The sequence below is a fragment of the Vigna angularis genome, chromosome 3 (assembly GCF_016808095.1).
Source record: "Vigna angularis cultivar LongXiaoDou No.4 chromosome 3, ASM1680809v1, whole genome shotgun sequence".
Taxonomy (NCBI): Eukaryota; Viridiplantae; Streptophyta; class Magnoliopsida; order Fabales; family Fabaceae; genus Vigna; species Vigna angularis.
Genome location: NC_068972.1, coordinates 12,416,513 through 12,440,543, shown reverse-complemented (window position 1 = coordinate 12,440,543; position 24,031 = coordinate 12,416,513). Strand labels below are relative to the sequence as shown.

The following is a 24,031-nucleotide window of genomic DNA, read 5'->3' as shown; positions in this document are numbered from 1 at the left end:
GCTAAAGTTCAGTGATTAACCCTCAATCCAACTTAAACTAGAGTTAAAAGACATCAGCAATTAATTATTATTTTGTTTATTTTTTTTAATATTAGTGCAAATAGCGGTTAATAAAAAAAATTATGTTGGAATGGATCATACCAAACGATATATTTTAGGAGACCAAATTTATTCATGACTTTATTCTAGCAATATCTTAATCTTAAAATTAAACAGATAACTTCCTAAAACTAGAAAATAAGATCATATTTTTTTCCTCCAAAAACAAAAAATCTTATCCTTCTGTTTTATCTAAATAACATTTTGAAATTTGAAACATGACCAACACAATTTTTTAAAGACTAATTCAAATTCCCATAGGAACATATTTTCACCAAAAATCAATATAGTAAAGGGTAATTATAATAATCAACAGACCAATTGTTAATAATTATGGAGGGGTCAAATGTAGTATTTTAAATATATTGAAAGCAAAACACTTTTTCGGCTTTAATCATGTCAGGATTATTGGCGAGAAAGAAAAAAAAGTAAAAAAAGAGAGGTAATAAGTTTGTATAATTGAAGCGTAAATTATGTATGTATCTGTAAATAAAACACTCCTATAAATTTGTTTACAACAGAGAAATGGACACCTAAGACCCCATTGTTGTACAAGACTTGTTACTTGCTGGCTGCATGCATTTAACTCTTTGCAAAGTTCTAAATGAAGTGTGTGTGTGTGTGTGTTCACATATAGTGGTCTCAAAGAGGAAGATATAATGTAATACATAGTTCCTTCTCAATATTCATGGTGATGGAGTCATGAACTTTTCTGCTTCTTCAACAAATGTATTCACACAATCATTGAATGCTTACCATAGGTATCTTTGGTTCTATTCTAGATCTAGACATTCAAAAGGTTGTTTAGAAATACACAAGAAACAAGTGTTTTTACTTAGAAAAGGAATTTTTATCGGTTAATCTTAATTTAATTGTATACAAACTCTTATATAAAGCTAAGCAATGGAGTGGGCGAGGAAAGGTTTTGATCTTGTATCAATGAGAAGTATTTTTTGTTATAAAAGAGAAGTAAAATGAGATGTGTAATGATGAAAAGCTGGACCAATACTTTTGCGCATGCTTTAAGGAAAAATCTTTATCTGCCATTAGGACTGCATGATAAGGTGTCAGTCAAAACGAATGATTAAGCATGAGATGTTGCTTTTGGTCATCCTAATTAAAGCTTCCTTTGCCAAGCATTCAGCTGCTTCCTGTGGATCCTCTATGTGACTGATCAGATTCACAGCCTCTTGGTTTTTCATCACCTACACATATATGCAGATTCACTTCCAATTACTTTCTTTTGCTTATTCCCAACAAATTATTGCAGTTAAGTATTGAGTACTTTAATATGTAATGATGGTCTATATAAAAGCTTACCTCCCATATGCCATTGCTTGCTAATATCAAGAATTCAGTACCAGAATCAAGCACTTCACTTCTAACCGCAAAATCGGAGCCTCTATAATGTTTTGCATTTCCTGATTGACATCCTAGCATGAATCCTTTGTGAAAACACATATAAAGTATACATTATGAGATGTGTGAATCAAAAAGATGTGGATAAACAAAAACAAACTGTGAAAACATATATCAGTTAAATGTCATTCTAACATAACATCTTCTGAGTAGGAATTTTGGGTTCTCAAGGTAGCATGTGTGACAGAAGTTATATGAACTTTTAAAATCATTGAAACAGCAAATGAGTATGTAGTTGCCTCCTTTTAGCATTGGTTTTTACCTTTTCCAAAGTGGGAAGACATTCTGATAATGACATATACATCTTTTGTATTATATAATATACCTGCAAAGAGTCGGCGAGACCAGTGCATTTTTTCTATTCGTCGGTATGTGCCAGTTGTCTGATGAGCTATTCCATCTCTGCACACAACAGTTCTGTAATCCCCCATGTTGGCCACTACAAGTTTTTCTCCATTGATCAGTATAACAGATGCTGAACCCATTCTGCATGTCTCCTCTAATTTGTGTTCCTCTCTAATCTTTGCTCTTACGCCATGGTAAGCTCTCTTCAGAGCTTCCTTACTTTTACTGCTTAAACGAGTCTGACATGTAAATACAAAACATTAAGTACAGAAGAAACCAAAAGTAGGAGAAAAAGTAGGAATTTATGAATAAAGCCGCTCAATCTTTACCTATATTTTACATATGTCATGATTATGTGACGAATTAAAGGAAAACTTTTCATAATCCATTATTGAACCTACTTATATTGCTATGTATAGCATGCTTTTCTTCTTTCCCATGTTACTTTTCCTTTTCAAAATTGTACAGAAACGGATAATGGGAGAATTTTCCAAGACAAAGTAACCAATATTTAGATCAAGTGCTATAGCAGAAGCCTTTTAAAGGCATTATTTTGTTAACTAATTAAAAGTACTTTCACTGAAAATGCACAAGCTTAGTGCAGCAAAGTAAAATGTAAAAGAAATCAAGTGATAGATAACCTCTTGAAGCTTCTTGTCAAAGAAATGAGACTGCATGTACTTGCTAACCCTGTCTCCAATCAGTGCATCAAATATTCCAAAATACCACAACTCTGTTTGATTCATTTCCTCTCTCTGTGCCACAACTGAATCAAAGTCTGAGTTATCAGAATCATCTCTGCTCATATTATGTTCCACCACATGATAACCATATGTCATTGGCATCATCCACGAGGGCTTCTTTGCCACCTTGTGCTTTCTTTTTCTGCGTCCATGTCCAAGCAGAAACCGTTTCAACCGAAACGCCTGCTCAAATCAATAGATAAATTAGCTCTTGCTGTAAATGACCAATTCTTGCAATGATTCAGCATTTATCAAAATCAAGGAAAAAGAAAAAACACAAAAAAGGGACAGTACCCTAAGATAATTCGCATTAATATGCTTCTCATGGATTCTATAGAAACATAATTTAACAGGAAAAGGATTGGCTTACCTTGAATTTGAGATTAAGATAGAATCCCATGTTTTTCTCTATTGCTTCATCAGACTTTTACAAAAATCTGAGCACATGCAAATGGTGATCAGAAAAGTTAGCAAATGAAAATTTCTAGATAGAAGATAAGATGAAGCGTAACGTTAATATATTGGAGAAGTAAAAAATGGGGTTGACAATTTATTCCCTCCCTAGCACTGATCACAAAGTGCTTCTAATGGGTTGATAATTCGTACACAACAGTAAAGTCCACTCAATTGGAATTCAATCATGCATTAAGCCTAGCAATTAAAACTTAGAAATTTCCAATTTTCTCTTTGACCACTTTCTTGGTTCAAACTTTGAGCCAGAATCTAGAAGAAGATTACCAAGAAAAAAGAAAAGGTAAAGAAAAAAAAAAAAAACTTGAACTCAAAGATACCCGTACCGTTTAGTGAAACGAAAGGTCTTGAGTCAAGAACCGTAGAGCTGCTTAAATGAGAAAATTAATTAGCTTTAATTGTAATTTAGGAGGAAAGTTTGAAAAAGACTTAAGTCAAGGGCGTGAAGCTTTATTTTTTAATTAAGAAAATTGAAATTTAAGTATGCTAATTAATTGGGTAACATGTCGAATATTCCGTTCAGTGACCACTAAGAATTTTCTGAGATTTGTTGTTCAGTTTTCCGCGTTGGAAATGTGTAACAGTAGGAAGCATTAACTATAGAGAAGTCGGTTGACTTTTTCACGTCTCATTATGAAATAAATGTTTTATCCCGCGTAACTAAAATTCATAATACATAAATAACATTTCAATTAAATAAAATGTACAATCATTAATACTCGTAAATAAATATTTTAATAAACAAAACAGATTTTGAACTTATATCATTATTAAATATGTTTTTTTCCTTAAAAGTTAGAATTAATTTTCTTTTCAAATTTTGGATTAATTTAGTTTTTATTTTTTTGAACTGGTGAATTTAATTTTTTTAATTATTTTTTATTAAATTTATTTGAGATTTTAAATGTATTTTTTCATTAATATTAAAAAATATATATAAAACATTATTATTATGAGATGTATTTAAAAAGTTATATAAATTTAGTAAAATTTTATTAAAATAACACATTCATATGTATAAACTTGAAAGACTAAATTGGATCAAAATTAAAAAAAAAATACTAATTCCAATGATTAAATTAAAAAACAAAAGCATATTTAACTTTTAAATAAATATTTTATCCGGCTTAATTAAGATTCATAATAAATAAATAATTAACATTTCAATTAAATAAAATATTTATAAATTCTTTTAAGATTAATTATCCGGCTTAATTTATAACATTTCACCAAATATTTTTCACTCATTTTTCTTTCTTAAAATAAAGGTTGGTTAGTTGCTTTTTTTTTCACCGTCGATTTTTTATTGCTTATTTCCTTTATTCTCTCTGGTTCTACCTCCAGACTCTTAATTTAATAAAAAAAATCTTTAATTTCTAATTTTAAATCTTTTCCCACTGAAAACTTAAAATAAATCATATTTTTTGTGTAATTAGTGTCTGGAGCCTTTTCAAGATAACAATTAATCCCACCCAAATAATGGTAGCAATTCATCAACTTTTTAGTCATTATTTAATAAACGCACTCTTAAACTTTTCAATTAGCTATAGTATCTAATTTTATAAAACAATATCATAAAATAACTAATGGAAGCGAGGCATAGTTAAGAAAAAAGAAAAATATACAAAGAATTCAATAAAAAAATAAATAGAAATAAAATGATCTAAAAATATTTTATGGCTAAAAAAACAGAAAAAATAATGTGTAAAATAAAAACATATATAAGAGAGGAAACATTAAAAAAGTCAGATAATTGAAAACTCAATTGTAGATTCTAATTTATTTATAAAGTCGGTGTCAGAAACAATAAAGGTTGACCATGATTAAATAAATGTTTAGAATATGCAACAAAGTGAAGTTCACATTTTCTGATTATGTGAATCAAAGAGTAAACAGAATTGCAGAAAATTGTGGGAGAATGACAAATGGCAGATGAATATCTTGAATGTGAGTTGGTTTACATATTTAGTATTAGTTTGGTATGATTATAATTGTTTACTTATTTCAGTTGCTTCCATGTATTTCAAATGCATTTCAAGCTGGAAAAGTGGTGCAAGTGCAACTTCTTATAAACGGCACTTTTATTTTAAAATATTTTTTATTTATTTACGTTTTTTATATAAAACGGCACTTTGATTTTAAAATAAAAAAATTAATTAAGTTAAATTTAGTCTAGGTATAAATTCATTTATAAAAAAAAGCTTTAGTTAAATTTTTTTTCTAACTTACGAATAAACTAACACATAAAAATTTCTCATAACTTTTCCAAATTTTTTATTTTTCTTTGTATATTAGTTAATTTTAATATATAAAAGTCATTTTTATTTTTTCTTGCTACAAGTCAATATGAAAAACACATCTAACTAGAGATTTATATATATATATATATATATATATATATATATATATATATATATATATATATATATATATATATATATATATATATATCAATTCGTACTTTACCTATTTTCCCATTGAAAGGAAATGGATCTCATAATCCAACACAAAATCCTACAACTGGCATCCATGTCATTTCAACAAGATCTTGATGTTGAGTTTACGATATATATTGTTCAGGAAGGAATAGCAGTGGGAAGAAGCTTTGCAATGTATAAAAATTACAATATTGATGCTAACAAAGAGATGATAGCTATGGGTACATATGAACACAGTTGGTTCTTTCACCTCTTGCTACATCACAACAGGTAAATATTTTAACTGTTAAGTGTCAATTAAGAGCAATCAATGAATTATTTCTTTTCTACATCAACTTATGTGTTAAAAAAATGAATTTGTTTCAGGGCCATTTTCACGCTCAGCCGTCAACTATAATGCTGGATGCAAGACAGCAGTACTCGAAATACAGAAATTGCAACCTGAAATTATATACATCCACATGAAATGAAACAACATATTAAGTTCATAAATCTTCGTATTAAAATCTTATAACGAGCAATACAAAATTCATCACAGTGAACTGAAACTTACAGTTATGACTAAGCCAATTTCAACACTGGCAAAGATCACGCCAATGTATGCACTCATGCACATAACAAAGTCAAATTTATCAATCTTCCAGAGATGGATGGCTGCTTCATAATCTATGAGGCCAAGCATTGCAAATACAATAATGGCTGACAGCACCACCAGGGGAGTCTAATGAAACAAGGGTGTTAGGAATAGTAATGTCAGCATTATAGTTGACAATAGCAGTGATGTTGACATTGCTATTCCTAACACCCTTGTTCCATTACACTCCTCTGGTGGTGCTGTCAGCCATTATTGTATCTGCAATGCTTGGCCTCAGATTATGAAGCAGTCATCCATCTCTGGAAGATTGATAAATTTGATTTGTTGTGTGCATGAGTGCATACATTGGTGTGGTCTTTGCCGGTGTTGAAATTGGCTTAGTCATATCTGTAAGTTTCAGTGAACTCCCTTTACTGTGGTGAACTTTGTATTGCTCATTATAAGATTTTAATATGAAGATTTATGAACTTAATATGTGGTTTCATTTCATGTGGATGTATATATAATTTCAGGTTGCAATTTCTGTACTTCGGGGCTTTTCATTGCAAGGCCAAGGACATTCGTTTTGGGAAACATTCCAAATTTTAGGATTTACAGAAATGTTGAGCAATATCCAAATGCAAAACATGTTCCTGGAATCCTCATCCTAGACATTGATGCACCGGTTTACTTTGCCAATGCAAGCTATTTAAGAGAAAGGTAATCAACCTGCAAATTTGGAGTGTTTTTCTCAAATTCCAAAAAAGAAGTATAGTAAATACTTACCACCAAACTTTGTTGTTTTGCATAGGATCACAAGATGGGTTGATGAAGAAGAAAGCAGAATCAAAGCTACTGGAAAGACAAGTTTGCAGTATGTTATAATGGATATGAGTGGTGAGTGATGAACCTAAAAATGTGGTAGCTCACATTTGATTACTTATTGGTAAAACAAAAAACGTTGCTCAGAGATAATCTCTAACAGATGTTTTGATTGCTAAAACTTTTTAGAAATTACAAAATCTGAAGGTCTCTGCTTTCTATTAAATGAGTCACATTTGTAATGTTGTGAATTTAATTATTGGACTTGCAAAAGAATGTGTTAACACTTTTTGTTTTAGAAATTTCAGTCTGAGTTGCAGTGTAATTTTATTGGCAGGTGTTGGAAAAATTTATACAAGTGGAACAAGTATGCTTGAAGAGGTCCAGAAGATTACTCAGAGAAGAGAACTTCAAGTAATTCTCTCTTTCGTGTTATCATCTATTATTATTTTTATCATTAAAGAAATTAGGTTTAATATGGTCCTTACTTTTAGGGATTTGATTTAAAGTGATTCTACTTTTTAATAAAGTTTATTAAGATTCCATATTTCGTTAAAAAATATTTCTTTATATCTTTAAAGAAAACTCTTTTAGCTTTACTAGACCTATTTTATAGACACAAAATTTAAAATCTGCACAACGAAAACCTTAGCTTGTAACCCTTCACCATTCTTATAATCCACCCATGCAACCTCAGAATATCATTTGCGTACTTTACCTATCAACAAGGGACGTAGCAGCACATGCGCAACAACAATTTCATGCACTTGGTATTAACCATAATATGATTTGCCTCCAAGGTAGGTACCATGAAAACCATTAAATGTCAATATCAAGAACCCCTTCTAGGTCTCTGGATTCCAACGTCTATACTATACAGGAAGAAAATATAATATTTCTCTTCATCTTACCGTGGCCCCCACATGCATTGAAATTCTTCACTTGCAAAAAGAAAACATGCACTCATATCATTATGTGATGACACTACATTACTCAGCATTTATACTACTTCCATACATTTAATACCCATCAAACATTCCATGCAATTACAAAATAATAATTTATTATACCCATAAACCCATGTTGGTATCTCTATTGAAAACACAACCCATCACCAATGCACTCTATTATCATATTTCACTCATACAGCACGTTAACACTTCCTACTCTTATTTACATTCTTAACCTAGCCAATCCATGGCTACCCTCAAAAGATTCACGATATGCACTTATCCCTTACTAGAAAACCACATACACTGTAATCCTTCAACCCGTGCATTCATATTCCGGGAATCCCAAACCATTTTTTTTCCTTAGCAACTCATAACCTTCCAATTGGGTATATTATCTATCCACACCATTTCTCAAAATTAATAAGTTTCAAAGGAAACACATCATGCTCAATCAATACATCAAAAAGTTAACTCCCCTCACTTGGGTTTTTCGATGAATTCTTTAAAGGCCCCTTGGTTCCTAGAAAATCCTGTGACTGCAACAAGGCCCCCTGCACAACTCCTTGGTACTCACAGTCTTCTCCCTATTACTCACTATGCTCAAGGTGAAGGACAAAAAGTGGTGGTTTCTCTCTTGCGCACTCTCTCGAGTTGTTCTAGAATGTAGCTTAGGGTTGTTTTTTATTTCGCACACAAGTTGTCGGAGGCCGCGCGTTCTTCCTCCTCGCTGCCGCCGTCGTTGAGGATACCCAGCTAGTGGCTCCCCCGGGTCTCGCCGGACTCCCTCCAGTATCCACCGGGATACGTTGGTGCGGTTTACCATCGGTCTCGGTCCGACAGTGGTGGCGATAGTGTTGTTGGGATTTGCACCTAACTTACGTCATTTTAATTTTTTTAAAATATTTACAGAGTGCAACCTCTTCAATCGTGTCACGTATTCATCATAGCTCAGCTAACTAGGTTAGGCCACAGTGACATTTAGATCGTTATGTTTTTAACGGTGTGAGCGAAAAGGACCGGATTGAACTTTTTCAAAAGATATAATCACTTTGAACCAAACCCCTAAAAGTAGGGACCAAATGATGTATTAAACTAAGAAATTATATTTTTTTTCTAATGTTTCATTCCTATGCATTCAGCTTGTTTTGGTGAATCCGGGAAGCGAGGTGATGAAGAAACTGAACAAATCCAAGTTCTAAAATAATTTAGGAGAGAGATGGCTGTATTTAACTGTTAAAAAGGCCGTTGGAGCATGCAACTTCAATCTCCGTCGAAGGACGAATCAGAGGATTGGAACTGTTAGGATAAATTTAAATGTAATAGATTTAATTGGGTTGTTTATTTGTTCGAGAATGTTTTCACTTTTAGAGTGCAAAAGTCGGTAGATTAATGTAGTGGTTTTTAGACAATAATAAAGAATAAATAATGTATTAATGATAGAGTTTATGGCTTTGTAGGTGGAAAGCCAATATACGAGTTTATAAATTGTAAGTGTCTAATTCACACAATCAAACACCAAAAGCATATTAAAAAATATATAACAGGAACAATGTTTGACTGTGAGAATAAGCAAAAGAATATTCTCAAGAGCTCATTAATTTTCGTCGCAGTTATGTCACCATTCCAATTTGTGGCATGAGAATTTCCAAATCGTGCCGCAGGAGTTTTAGACGAGGAAAATGAAAGATGCACGAGTCTTGTCCTTAGTTAGAACAACATAGGCTGTTTAATAATCATATGTATCATGCTTTATAATTTATTCAAATGTAAAGTAATTTTCATGACAGAATATAATTGTAGCTTATGAAAAAAATAGTTTTTTTTTCTTTATTTTCTTTTCTAATGTATTTATTGAAAAGGTTGATCTTGATGACTTAACATGTGATGCTTACAACATTAAGGCCTTGTTCACTTGAGTGGATTTGAGGGAGAGTGATTGAGGGGATTTGAGAGGATTTGAAAATAAATTTTTTTGTTGATTATTTGAGTGAATTTGGAGGTAAATGAGATTGGATTTGGAAGTAAATTTTTTTAATCTGTCACGTCAATCAAATCCTACACTAATTCTCACAAACTTTACTTCCAAATTCATTCTCACTTACCTCCAAATTGACTCAAATAAACAATAAAAAAAATTATTTTCAAATCCTCTCAAATCTCCTCAATTACTCTCCCTCAAATCCACTCAAGTGAACAAGGCCTAAAGGATAAGTGCAAAGCTAAGAAGTGACATGGCATGCTATTATCTTGGTTTTTTGTCTAATTTGTTTTTTCCAACATCTTCATCTGCTCCTTTGATGTTATCCTCCGATAATAAGAGATGGAAGAAGTTGATTAAGGCCATTACCCCTTTGTTGTTGTTGCTTAAAAAGGGAGAGAGATTATATGAGGTAGCGCGTATATAAATAACATAAATTTCAAGCTAAAGAAGAGCTTATGTTAAGGGCGAGTAGGCAAAGAAGATGAAGAATTTTTTTCTTTTCTTTGAGCAATTATTATAATAGATTGATCTATAAATTCTTATTTTTGTTATTCCGTGTTTTTATTTCGATGACTATATTTGTGTTCAAACATATAATTATATTTCTTTAATATGATATAATCTAATTAAATGTACTGTTTTGAAAATTTTGAAATCCCATCAAACTTATACTTCAATTTTATATCTAAGATTGTATTGTGTTTTTCCAAAAATGCTTTTGACCATGTTAACTCTTTTTCTGGAAAACTCATCTTTAAACTTTATTCTTTTAAGCACTATAAAAATGAGAGATTATTAGAGAAAAACTCATCAAACTCTGTTTATTTTAATTGAGTTATATTAAATAATAAAGTTTAAAGTATGGATATGTTTCATTTTTTAGACACGAGTTTTATATAACAGATAATGCAAAATACGGTGTGTTTTTTTTCACAAACGATGCAACTCACGTATTTTTTATGAGTTTATTTTGTATTGTAAGAGTATTTTCTTTTAAAAAGATTTTACAAAGCTGAAGTCAAGGTAAAAAATGTAGTATAAATACTGACGAAAACACGAATAATATTTTTTGAAGCATTTAGTTTCACTGTCCTTAAAGATTTATCAATGATGTATTGTGCAAGTTTCTCAAGATATTACAACTTTTTATTACAATCTCCCACATACGACAAAAATGCAAAACAATAAGAAAGAGAAAAAAATGTCTTTGACCCAACAGTTGTGTCTCAAAAGTGATTTTCATTTTGCAAGTAATTCTTTTCCAAACATGTCCTCTTCTTGTAAACTTGGAAAATGATTATATATAAAACAATAGCGCAAATCTTTATTTTATAGTTAAACAAATATTAAAAAAGAGATAAGAAACTTTTATCCCGGATCTCATAAGATGTAATCTATCAGAGCTTGTATAACAAGCTATATGAACCAGTCTTACATCAAAAAACTTAACACACAGTGTAGTTGATATAGTAAGCTATATAAACCAAAGACACTTGACGTGTGTTAGAGGTTTATCAATCACAATACACTCCCATAATCATTGCTTTTATCGTTGTGTTGTGCTTGCTTTTAGTGCTCTAGAGATCATGCCAAGATCTCATGCAAACGGCCCCATTCGACACTCATATAAGTGATTTCATCACGTGTACGCTGTAAATTATACACTACTAATAAGAGATATAAAAATCATTAAAAACTTTGTTTAAGCTAAAATATTTTCTCCACAAATAACAAAGTTTAACCTCTCATAATATAATTTTTAGCAAAACTAACAAGTGACTTATTTTTATCCATGTAATCCTTATTCATGATATCTGCAATCAAAAAAGTTGAATTACCATCACTTATTTATTTGCTGGCTTAAATCTAATTTCCCTTCTAGGTTTAACATATTTATTTAGAAACATACGAATAATTTAGATACACAATTTAAGAATTCAAACCAAAACATTTAATTTGATTATTCATCTAACAATTCAAACCCGTAATAATTCAATTATTCGTCCTTCATAAAACCTAAACAGCCATTATGTATATAGGTCAAATTGCATAAAGCATGTTTTATGTATCAAAATAATTGTAGACTAACATTATTTCTAGTGTAAAATATCACTGAAACAGTTTTGAGATGTTACAGTTCAATTAAAATAGTGCAAGAGTAAAAAATTTCAACGTTATACCAGTATACTTTAATTACATACAAAAGAAAAATTACTTCTAAAAACTAATTCAGCTTCTTTAATTTTAAAGCTTCAGACAAAATGAAAGGGTTCCCGTCGTTCCAACTTCAAAAGAATAGTGCTTCGATGATTTCAGGTGGAAAATAAATAAAAAGCTAATTAGAGTAATTCGGTTGAATGAAAATGAAGTGAAAAAAAATTGAGATAATTAACAGGAATGAAGGGAGATAAAAGCATTGCGTACAAATTCAAGAACCGAAATAAAACAAAGAATGAAGAACAATTTCAGCATTTATTCTGACAGCATAATAAAAATAACACCTCAACGATATGGCTCTTTGTAAACCGATAGAAAAACAAGAGTTTAACTAAACAATTTTTTTTCAAAACAATTGCAAAATCCGACGTTTAACTGAACAGCCCTTTTTAACTTCATATATGGTCTCCCAGCAGACACAACCACAAAGAACCATTGTAATTCATAACATCATTCATGATACTTTTGGGTTTGAGGGGCGCTTTAATGAAGAATATATGAAAATAAATTACATGTCGTGTGTTCAAGACATTCTAATATAATGGATGAAGAAATTTAACTGGGCTAATCTAACTGCATAGCAGTTACTGAAGAATCACTCCAATTGTATTTAGCAGAGGGCAGAACGTATCTAATAACAAAGCCTAAATTAATCAGTACGCAAATTACCTAGGGGGTAAAACAATTGTCAATCATAAATATTATAAAACCAACAAGATTTCAAGTTATATCATAAATCCTAACATAAATATCTGAAGATAAAACTTTTCACCGAGTGTCTCAATTACATAAAATCTCATACCAAATCTAAAATTCATAACAAAATTTGAACATTATATCGTGAAGTAATGCCTACGCGCTCTTTTTCAGCTTAGAGATTTCTTGCCTTACAACAGCTGCCCTCTGCAAAAATTTATAATCCAAATATTAGCATGAAAATAAACAAGAAACACATTGACCAAAACCCAAAAACAAGACTCGTATTTAACTGCCACTATAGACAACAACAAAATTCTTACGAAAGATAATAAAACTATACCTTGATCTTGGCCAACATTAGCTTGAACCTGTCGAAGTCAGTGAGGGCTGCCCTTCTCTTTTTGACAATGAGTTTCCTGCCCCATGAGCTGTTTTCCCATTTGTTCTTAACATCTGCTCATTATCAAAAATACATAACAAATATTTTCAATTAAAAACTGATAATAATAATAATAAACAAAGAAAATAAATAAATATGTGAACATGTAGGACGAACCAGCAGCCTCCATGGCTTTAACAAGATCTTTCTTCTTGGGGACCCTCTTAATCTCAATCTTAATATCGGTTAGGGAAAGCCTCTTGAAATTGACTTGAGTTCTCACCATATCTGGGGCATCGACAAGTGCCTATTATGAAAAAAAAAAAAACTGATTCTAAGAAAGCAATAAAAAGCGAGAAAAGGTAAAAACTTGGGTGGTGAGTTACTCTGTTCTGATCAATGACGTCGACGATGACGACGAGCCTCCCATATTCCTTGCCGTAGTTGACGAGAGCAACCCTCCCGATCTCAACGTACCTCTTGAAAGGCTGAACATGAAACGCAGAAAACGCAATTTGCTATAGTTAGAAACAGAAAACTATAAAGAAAAAAAGGTAAGTGCAGTGCAGAAGAGAGGAAGAGGAATCACCATTTTCGGCTTCAATTGCAGAGAGGCAGAGACGGTGGATAGGTGGGTGGTGGAACAATATCTAGGGTTTTAGGTTTGCAACTTCGTGTAGTTTAATAAAAGAACCTCGGATCCACGTTAAAATGGGCCTCTCAGCCTATTCCTTACCTCGTAAAAGTGGGCCTCAGTGCATATCTCAGGCCCAAACCTCATTTTATCATTTTTAATTTTAATATTTAATTCTCAACACACATGTGCAGAAATTGGAGACTAAAAATATAAAGCTCACAAAAAGTTTTTATTACTTGATTGATTATTTATCAACAACCCAAACCAATAGGTTTAATGGATGGAGGGAGGGAATATGCTTATTGGTCCGACGTTAAGACGACTTACTAAGAAAATAAAAAATATATTATATATTTAATATAATTTGATAAATGTGATTTAAATATAAAATGTATATTGTGAGTATTAATATTTAAAATAGAAAAGTTCAAATTCTATACTCTAAAATTTTAAATTTTCCCTATCATAACTTGTATGTGAATTGAAATGAATTGAGTATGAGTGAGTGATTCACTTCGTACATGATATTTTTTATTAGACAGCATATCATTAATTGTAACTTAGTCCAAAAATAATAAAGATACTTTGTAGATCATATACTGTTGTATATGATCATATATTATTTTAAATGTAATTTATTATATAACTATATGTTATATATTATGTTTGAATATGTTGTTTAAGAAATATGGTATTAATTCATTTAATCTATCCAAACACCTAACTAATATTTTACAGGAAATAGACTCTTGATTAGTTTTTGTTTCGTCCATATACATACAACAGTGTCGTCCGGTGAAACATAGGAAGATTCGTCAGTCAGATTTATGTACGTACTTACAGGTACATTTTTCTTAAACTTCTCCATAAATAAATAAAAAATTATATGTAAAAAGCTAATATATAAATACTTTCTCATATAATTTTTTTAATTTTTTTTTACGTTCACTTAATATACAAACTGGTTATACTTTATAAAAAAGAATTTTCCTTTTATTTGTGTTTTTTTTTCTTATAAAAAGCATTATACAAAAATTTATTTAAAATAAATTGGATGTGAAATATTTCAGCACTTCTTCCAGAAAGAAACACATCTAAACTCAACACCCTCAAACATAACCGACAAAAACAAAAACTGAAAAATTGATTCAAATTATTATTCCTTTTTAAAAATTATTAATTAAACTTCCATTGAGTTAGATATTTTATTTAAGTTTATTGATATTTAAGTTAGATATTAAAACTGTTTAAAAATTTTGTGGTATTAAATTTTTTTACCAGTTTTCTTATTTTAATTTAAGGATAGAAAATCCACCTCACAGATGAAATCCTAAAGTTTTTTCTTACAATTGCCCTCTTCCCAAATCCATCAAAACCAAATAAAAATAATAATAAAAACTTAACTACAAGTTTCCGTGATACGCTTGCAGTTGTTGTTCTCAGTCTGCGATCAACAAGGTCTTCCTCGTTCAACGTATGTCTATCTCGATTGTATTTGTTATTTCTTTTTTATCGATCGGTCTCTGTGTCTTCCTGAGAAATTTGACATTGAAGTTTTCAGATTTTCGATAAATTAGATCTTGGGCTGCTTCTGCACTCAATTCAATTGATGGGTTGTTCCTGTTTTTCAATTTTCTGTTGATTCGAGATGTGACGTTCTTATTTCATCATACATTGGTTCAGTAAAAGTTTAATTATTTGATCTGGCCTCAGAGCTTTCCTCATCTATCCATCATATCGTCTTCCACATGCATTCTGTGATTAGCAAAAATGTTGTTCAATCTTGTTAAAGGAAACAAATCTGATAATCATATTCAAGTTGTATGTGCTTAGCTGTAAACATTATGAAAGATAGGAACTATTTCCTCAAGTTATTTTCTTAACTTATAAGTTTTTGATTCATTAAAAGTGCAGTTCCCAGTAAATTAGTTTATTTTGCATCCCTTCATCAGTGTGAATTGTGATTTTTGATACTTTTGACATTATTCTCCTTAATTGAATCCAGACTTTACTGTAGCTTGCTTGCCTGGTACTGATTAAAGTTCTATTTTTTCTTCCCTTCATTTCACATTCTAAACTTTATCAGATAGAGAGAAAAAAAAGAAAGGGAGCATATTTATGTACTTTACCAGTGTTGGCAGAAATGCCTATTTGATTCTGTTAAATTATACTTCTCTATTTATTGGCTCTTGGCTATTTTATATGTAGTAAACAACGAGATGGAGGGGTCTGTTTTCACTCCTGCATTGGAAGGAATTAAGCTTGTAAAATCGGAGCAAGGAGAAATTCTGACTCAACCTTTTTTGGATGCTTGCAAGCATATACTTCCTGTTATTGGTACGTGCTCTTATTTCCCTTGAAATGTTATCGTCGCAAGACAAAGGTAAAGAAGATAAATATGTTAAGTGGACATTTTCCTAGTGTGTTTTCCTTTTGTATACTGTACTTTGTTGAAAGAGAGGAACAAAGGTGGTCCTTTACTCCTATTGAATATTCTACAATATGTTAAACAACGTGAAGAGAACATTGCATTTGACAGATATTGATGGATTGTTTTCCGTTTGAAAAAGGCAAGATGCATGTAAGTGATTTTTCCGTAATGGATTCAGTTCTCCTAGCCTCTGGCTTTTCTCCATTTCACTTACAACTTATCCAAACCTATGTTTTTATTTAAAAATTGGGAGAAAAAAGATAGTTGATCTCGTATTTCGTATCAAATTTGGTATCTGTATTAGATCAAACTCTTATCACTGTATGCTTTTGACATGCTTTCTTGGTTATTCAAGTGTCTGTAATTATGTATCCTTGTTATTTATATGGAAGGCTTTCATTAAAAGGAAAGAGTAAAAAACAAGAGAATCATGAACCCTTAAGGGTAAGAAACTTACATATGTTAATATGTAGAATTAGGGTGTTACAATCTAATTCTAAAAACATAAATTTTATAGCAAAATACATTGTTAACGTTTTGTTGTCGTTTGCTGCTTTGTTGAGCCTCAAATTGTTAACTTGTATTGGGATTATATCTACTGATTTTTTTCTTATGGCAGATAAGTTTGGAGCTTCTATGGCCCTTGTTAAATCTGACATTGGTGGCAACATATCGGTTGGTTTCTGACACCTGTTTCTATCTTATATAACTTTTTTTTGTATACATGAATTATCGCATGCATTTATATGTAATACTAATATTTTGTTGTCTTATAATTACATGGTTTTGCCTTAAGTATAACGTGGGTGTTGATTCATTTTTCTTCTTCATGTGCTGCTACTGGCTTTCATATACATGCTTATGCTTTACTTTTATACAACTCTTTTTGGCTTTTGTTATGTATTACCTACCCAAACCTTTAATATTGTTCAAAACCATAAATGCAATATGTTCTCACTCTATACCATGTTTCATTTCAAAGCAGAGATTGGAAACTAAGTATGCCTCAAATCCAACCCGATTCAATTACCTGTACACTTTGGTACAAGTTGAGATTGAAACTAATACGACTAAGTCATCATCCAGTTGTACCAATGGACTTCTGTGGCTCACAAGGTAAAGAACACCAAGCACCTACCATTTATCTTGTAATTCATACTAGTATGGAATTCTCAAATCTTTTATTTTACATAAGTATTTCTTTAATTTGTAATGTTTCAACTTTCAAACACAAAGCCTTCTGTCCATGAGTAAACAACTAACCAATACAAAAGTGATTAGGATTAAAAAGGTATGGAGATATGGATGAAATTTTGAATTCATAAATCATGATTTTAGGAATACATTTCTTAAAATAGAGTCACTGTTAGAACATGTACTTCTCAAATTTTGAGATCAAAATGCAACATGAATAATTAATAGAGATACTATGAAGAGCACCAATGTGTCCATTTGTGAACGAACGACTATTGTACTGGGATGTTTATCAACACAAATTTTCCATGATATCCTCCAATGAGTCTAATTGTGGATCAACAATTTGACCCTGGCCTATTTTTCTAAAATAAAAAGCTTGAATTTACTTTGTCTGTTTTGGTTGAGTCACTTTCTCAAGGTGATGTGGAATTTGGAAGATTCACATTGCTTTTATTATCTTTTAGCTCAATGTTGGTTCTTTTCACTGGCTTCAATTATAGAGCCTTTTATTTAATTTGCTGAGCTTACTAAGAAAGAAAGCACAAAGGTTCTTCCAGGGACTTCTTTCCTTCAACACCTTACCACTTAATTCTTGGCTGACCTCAATGTTCTTAACATTACATCTACCCCCATCCAATAAGAGAATGCCATTTTCGTTCTCACCTCTCTACCGTTATGTTACAGACAATTACATGGGTGTCAGTCAGTTCTGCTTAACTCCCTCCCCCTGCCCATTTTGTCATCCCGTTAGCTCTTCTAATGTAAACCTTAATAGGAGGATTTTTCCCAACACTTATATTAGTTTACTAATTTTTATTTTGTAGCCACAGACCACAAGAAATGGTTATTAGTTACATTGAATTGTCATGTTTTAGTTTTCATTCATTTATTTCTCTGACCTGCAAAATTTTCAGAGCAATGGATTTCTTGGTGGCCTTGTTCCAAAACTTAGTTGAGCATGCAGATTGGTCAATGGCACAAGCCTGCACAGATTCATATAACAAAACTCTAAAGAAGTGGCATGGCTGGCTTGCTAGTTCAAGCTTCTCTGTAATGTTCTTTTGCTGCTGTTTTATTTCTCCCTTATAATCTTGAATTTTCTTCACTGAAACCAAACCATTTTGTTGAAAAATCTTGCTTCATATTGATCCAAGTTTGTAAAATGTCATATTCTAGATCATAAAATAGTTGTCATAGGAAGTGCATTAAGTTTTCTATTTGGGCCGTCGTTTAATCCATTTGGTAAAATCTTTCCTCCTAATCCCATGAATATTTGATACTCTAATGCAGTGAGAAATCCATGCATCCATTCGAGTTAGTTACTTTAATTATCAAATTTCAGTAATTTAGAAATGTATCACATTAAGGTACAGGTTGGATGAAATGATCGCCTGGAAGCAATCGAATTTTTTGATAATAAATATACTAGAATCCCTATATTGTAGTACTGCATAGTAAGTTTTATTTTAGCTAAACTAAAGCAATTTAAAGTCTATTCAGTCATGTGTATCCACCCTTCGTAATAAATTAGACTATTACAGTCCACGATCTTGAAAGTAAGATAATCCCTTGTTGTATTGATTTTAAATCTTTCTCTCTCTATATATCTCTCTCTCTATATATAGAGAGAGAGGGAGGGAGGGAGAGGAGAGGGATATAGATAAACTAATTACATATTTCCTTTATAATTTGAGTTGTTTTACTCATTAATATATTTATTTTTAAATTAAAAAAAATACCCTTACAATGCATAAAATACTTACTAGTTCAACTAACATTGTAATTGTCTTTAGTCCTTTTTTTGGTTTTCTAATTTCGGTGGGGAAGTAATTTGTCTTGAACGTGCTTTTAATACACAGTAAATGTTTCATTTGCAGGTAGCAATGAAACTTGCTCCTGATAGAAAGAAATTCATGGATGTGATACAAGGCACTGGTGGTGATATCAGTGCTGATATACATAAATTTTGTGCCGACTTTTCTCCTCTCCTTGAAGAGAATCACAAGTTCCTGGTAAATGTCTCTCGGATTTTTTTAGCTATTTTATAGATCATCATTTTTACTAGCATGCTTGAATATGCTGTTCTGGATTAAGTTGATGATATTTATTTAAAAAATATTACAAAGTATGTAGGAACTAAAAGCTTTACTCTTTTGACGCAGAGTCGTTGTGGTTTGGATGATATGAAGGCGTCATGAAGTGATGGACTCATGATCCGAAGAAGTCTCTTGATGAATGACTCTTGCATTCTCACTCCCTAATATTTATGCCATACAACATGACTTTAATCATGGACTCAGTTTCATTGTTTTTGTTTCCTGGGATTGAATATTTGAGTAAGCACAATATGGCTGGATTAGAAATAACTTGTTGAACTATAGTTTCGCATCTGATTAATTTATAATTATTAAAACACATTATTAGTTATATAGGTTTATTTATACTTCATTTTTATGTTTAGTTGGAATATTGTGAGGTTTACGTTGTTTTAGTTTTTTAAACAACTGGTTGTATTTTTTCCTTTTCAAATTAAGCAAATTCGGTTTGTTTTGTCATTTTTCACGTAACATGTTTAAATTTATCTTTTTATTGTTCAAAATGTTCATAATTTAAATTCGTTAAAATGGGTTAAAAGTATCACTTAGTAAATACAACATTATGTATCTTCCAAAATAAAAAAAAATATTTCAATCTTTTTTTATTGAAATTTAATTAAATTTCTGACCTCTGATTTTTATTTTATTTTTTGTATTTCAATTTCTTTGTAAACCATATATAGTCCAAAGTAAATTATTGTTTGGCAGTGGAGAAGAAAGTGGTAAAAAAATTATGGACTTATTTTATTGTTTGGATTAAGAGGAAAAAATAAATAAATATTGAGCTTTCTTTCCATTTTTTTAGTTGATTATAAAGTCATGAAAGAAAAAATAATCTTTTGAAAGAAAAAATAATACAAATTTGTAATGGGAAATATGCATAAAGAAAAAGAAAAAAATGTGTTTACGTTCGTGCTCTCGTGTTCTACAGAAGAAAAAAAAACATTTTTCTGTTGTCCTATTTCATTATGCTATCAAACAATCAAACAAGGAGAAGCTTTGATAGTTGTGTTTATCGCTTTTTCTTCTTTCCCAATTGTATTGTCACATAGACCAAAACAAGTAAAAAATGCCGATGAGTGTTATGCTTGTGTCTACAATTTTATCTGATTTGATAAGTTCTTCTATAGAGTTCAAGGGTTCATTTGACTGTAATTGATAATTAATTCCTCTTATAAAACATGTCTCCATGTACTTATTAGCACAATAATAGACTCCACGCCTTGCTATTCAGGTTTTGGGATCCTCTCACTCTTTCCCTTTTGAACTTGTTTCATATGGACACCTTTTTAGCTCATGAATAATACCTATTTATATTATTTTTAGTGGATTTTTACCTAAACCTATATTAGTTAGTCCAACATTTTTAATCATCTAATTAATATTTGATGTTAGTTAATTAAGAGTAGCTTTACTTAAAAAAAATCTTGGATGGTATCGGTCTACATGACTGGAATTGTCTTGACCCCAAGTGTAGATGAAATTGATGGTCAAAATTAATTTAAACAGACATTTTATTATATTCACGGATTTAAAAATGAATTTCATTAAAATCAATACCTATTATATCTATGGATGAAGGACAAAGTAGTAAAAAAAAACGTAAATTTTATTCAATTAATGAAATAAAGTTAAATAACATAAAATCGATTAAAAATATTTAAATTAAAAAGACTTAAATATAATTTTAACTTTTTAAAACTACATATTTTTATTTCAATAAAAAATTATATCTTATTATATAAAAGTTCATAGGGAACATGATAAATACCACTATCCACCGTCTCTTTTTGATGTCGTCCCGTTAATGACGTAAAATCTTGGATGGGACGTGAAATAGTTCATAAAAAATTATTTAGGTTTAAAAGAATCAATTATAATTTTTTCAGTTTATTTTAACAAGCATTTCTACCCCGTTTAGTAAAGCCTAAAAAATACTTTAATATTGAAATTTTGATTTTTAAGTTTACAGACAAGCATGTTTTAACTTTTTGAAGTAGAGAGTTGTTAATTTTTAGGAATTTAAATAAAAATGAAAAGAAAAAATAGGATTAAAGCTCATAAATATTTTTAATGATTTCAAGTTTGCTTCATGGAAATAAAATGTTTTTTTTATTATTAAATGAAAAGAATCTCAACCTAGACAGGCTATACCCTTAGTAGCTTATCAAAACAAACTCCTCTAAACGTATTCTTATTATTAAAATCATAATCAACTTTGCTGCATGAAATAAATTCTATTAGATGAGTTATGTAATCAAATGCACACCCATCCATTCCATCATGTTTTAAAAAAAGTTGGGAGATCTGAAATAAAACACAAATTAATGATAAATGAAACCAAAAGGATCATATTTACTATAATTGGAAAAAAATGGCTGTCGGAAACTCCCTACGATTCTGCTTTGTTCGTTTTTTTAGCAGGGGGAAAGGAAAGAAAGCCAAAGAGAACAGAAATGAAAAACAACCCCCAATGTTCTCCGAATCTTAGTTAATAGTTTTGTATTTAATTTAATTAAGGTTCACCAAAGTGACAAACGCCATACGATTATGGTTTTGAATCCGTCATTGTCGCAGTTGAACTAAAAACAGGTATTATAGATTTATGCCAAATTTAGGACATGGAGATGAAAATTACAACGTAACATGTCTGGCCTTGCATCAAAAAATATGTTGAGCTACTGGTTTTGATTTGCCTAACCACCATCAGGGGGGGCGGTAGATCAAAATCAAGTGCCACCATTCTACAGTTTTGAGTTTTCCAACCTGAAGTCTTTCTCTTCTTCGGTTGGATGCTCGATAACATCCAATCAAGAACAGGAAAACCTTCCAAAACATTTTTTTCTATGTCTTGAACATTCATTCGTTCTTCATTGCCAAACTCAGAGAAGGCATCATACGAACGATTGATTCTAGCAAACATTTTACCGGGAGGTGATCAGGTACCTTTTTCTAACGAAATAGATCGATGGTAAAAAACGAAGATTTATGGTTTGGTCTTTGGTTTCAGAGATTTGTAGCTGGTTCCATTGAGAAGCGGGAGAACTATAATACATTTTGAGGTTAAACTTTTGAGGTGCAAAGATAGATCTAAAGGCTCCAATAATGTCGTCGGGCGCGGTGAAAGGCCAGGTGAAAGGCCAGGTGAAAGGCCTCCTCAAAGGACTCAGATACATATCCCAAATATTTGGTAACCACATTCTTCTCTCCTATCAAATATGAAGGCTTAAGTTTATCGATAACTTCCCCAAATTGTTCTGTTCAAAAGATAATATAAGGTCGTAGATTCGATTTTCCTTATCATTGTTAAACACACGAAGAATAAAATTGATTGCAGATGAAGAGGATGAAAAGCAGCAGATAGAGATTGGGTTTCCAACAGACGTAAAGCATCTGGCACACATTGGAGCGGAAAACGCTAAAGCAAGCCAACCAAGCTGGGTACATTCTCCTTTCTCTGCTTCAATTCCGCAAAATAATCAATCTCCTATGAAAAATTGGATTAACTAACGTGAAATTGTGCAGCTAACTGAGTTCAAAGAATCATCAGAAGGTTCGTCTGGAACAGTGGTGAACCCCGTCAAGGCTACACCTGAAGGTTGGATCGTTAATAATTTCATATTATGTAGTATTGGAATGGCCAAGTAGTAAATTGAGATATATTATTGATCAGTAACTGATGATACGATGGTAATGGTGGATAATGCAGGTAGTAATAGTGATGCTACTAGCAAAGGTAATAATAATAGTGATGCTACAAGCAAAGCTAATAACAGTGATGCTACTAGCAAAGCTAATAACAGTGATGCTACTAGCAAAGGTGAAGGGAAGCGAGGCCGAAAGTCAAGGCCTCGCTCTTCTGAGAACCAATCCACGATGAGTTCTCCCAGCCGAGAGAGCTCGACGGAGGGATCCAAGCCGAGCCGCCGAAACCAGGAATCGTCTAAAAAGGCGAACCGTCAATCATCGGAAGATGAGAAGCCCCCGACAGCGTCGAAACCCCGCAGGAAGTCGAAGACGTCGTCGGAGGACAAGGATGGTGGGTCCGTTCGGAGGTCGTCGGAGGACAAAGAAGGTTCGTCAAGGAGGGCGCCACGAGGACGAAGACATTCGAAGGGGGGTTCCTTAACTGAATTCTCCTTCTCAGAATCTGGACCTCAATAGAAAGACAGAGTGAAACGGTGGACCAGCAGCAGATTCAGTTTAGAGAGAGATTTCAGGGGCCAGAAATTAATCATCATCCGATATCAAGTACCACGTACGCATACATAAGTATATAACCAATCCTGCTTGGTGTTCTGACCAATGTCAACTTTTTATCTTCATTTTGTTCAGTTCCTCCTTTTTTTGTAATAGTGTCTCACTGGCTATTTGGATCCTCTGGATTCAATTGTTACCAAAACATGTAACAATTTTTTAAATTGGTATAAAGTGAACCTTATCTACTAAAGTATTTTGTGCAAAATTAGCTTCTCTGTGCATCTGCATGGATCGGGGTAGGAATAATAGGAATTGATTTAGAATGCGATC

At 31.6% G+C, this 24,031-nt stretch overlaps 4 protein-coding genes across 4 annotated transcripts; 2 read left to right on the top strand and 2 right to left on the bottom strand.

Annotated features, from left to right (window-relative positions):
* Positions 1 to 756: 756 nt before the first annotated feature.
* On the bottom strand, positions 757 to 3,442 carry LOC108325698 (putative protein phosphatase 2C-like protein 44). The gene is made up of 6 exons (XM_017558794.2): positions 3,404 to 3,442; positions 2,977 to 3,043; positions 2,505 to 2,789; positions 1,844 to 2,102; positions 1,420 to 1,544; positions 757 to 1,304 (listed from the first exon to the last, which is right to left on the bottom strand). The coding sequence occupies exons 2-6, from the start codon at positions 3,004 to 3,006 to the stop codon at positions 1,167 to 1,169; spliced, it is 837 nt and encodes a 278-aa protein (XP_017414283.1). The 5' UTR covers positions 3,007 to 3,043; positions 3,404 to 3,442; the 3' UTR covers positions 757 to 1,166.
* A 9,305-nt stretch (positions 3,443 to 12,747) lies between these two features.
* Positions 12,748 to 13,880, bottom strand: LOC108325243 (probable 60S ribosomal protein L14). The gene is made up of 5 exons (XM_017558281.2): positions 13,730 to 13,880; positions 13,527 to 13,628; positions 13,318 to 13,447; positions 13,102 to 13,214; positions 12,748 to 12,965 (listed from the first exon to the last, which is right to left on the bottom strand). Exons 1-5 carry the CDS (start codon positions 13,730 to 13,732, stop codon positions 12,915 to 12,917), a joined length of 399 nt encoding a protein of 132 aa, XP_017413770.1. The 5' UTR covers positions 13,733 to 13,880; the 3' UTR covers positions 12,748 to 12,914.
* A 1,226-nt stretch (positions 13,881 to 15,106) lies between these two features.
* LOC108324313 (glycolipid transfer protein 1) lies at positions 15,107 to 19,829 on the top strand. Its single transcript, XM_017557234.2, has 7 exons — positions 15,107 to 15,251; positions 15,986 to 16,114; positions 16,828 to 16,883; positions 17,194 to 17,324; positions 18,320 to 18,455; positions 19,283 to 19,417; positions 19,568 to 19,829. Exons 2-7 carry the CDS (start codon positions 15,997 to 15,999, stop codon positions 19,601 to 19,603), a joined length of 612 nt encoding a protein of 203 aa, XP_017412723.1. The 5' UTR covers positions 15,107 to 15,251; positions 15,986 to 15,996; the 3' UTR covers positions 19,604 to 19,829.
* Positions 19,830 to 22,164: 2,335 nt separating this feature from the next.
* On the top strand, positions 22,165 to 23,932 carry LOC108325726 (CRIB domain-containing protein RIC10). The gene is made up of 5 exons (XM_017558821.2): positions 22,165 to 22,443; positions 22,512 to 22,691; positions 22,839 to 22,942; positions 23,027 to 23,099; positions 23,211 to 23,932. Exons 2-5 carry the CDS (start codon positions 22,607 to 22,609, stop codon positions 23,663 to 23,665), a joined length of 717 nt encoding a protein of 238 aa, XP_017414310.2. The 5' UTR covers positions 22,165 to 22,443; positions 22,512 to 22,606; the 3' UTR covers positions 23,666 to 23,932.
* Positions 23,933 to 24,031: the final 99 nt, after the last annotated feature.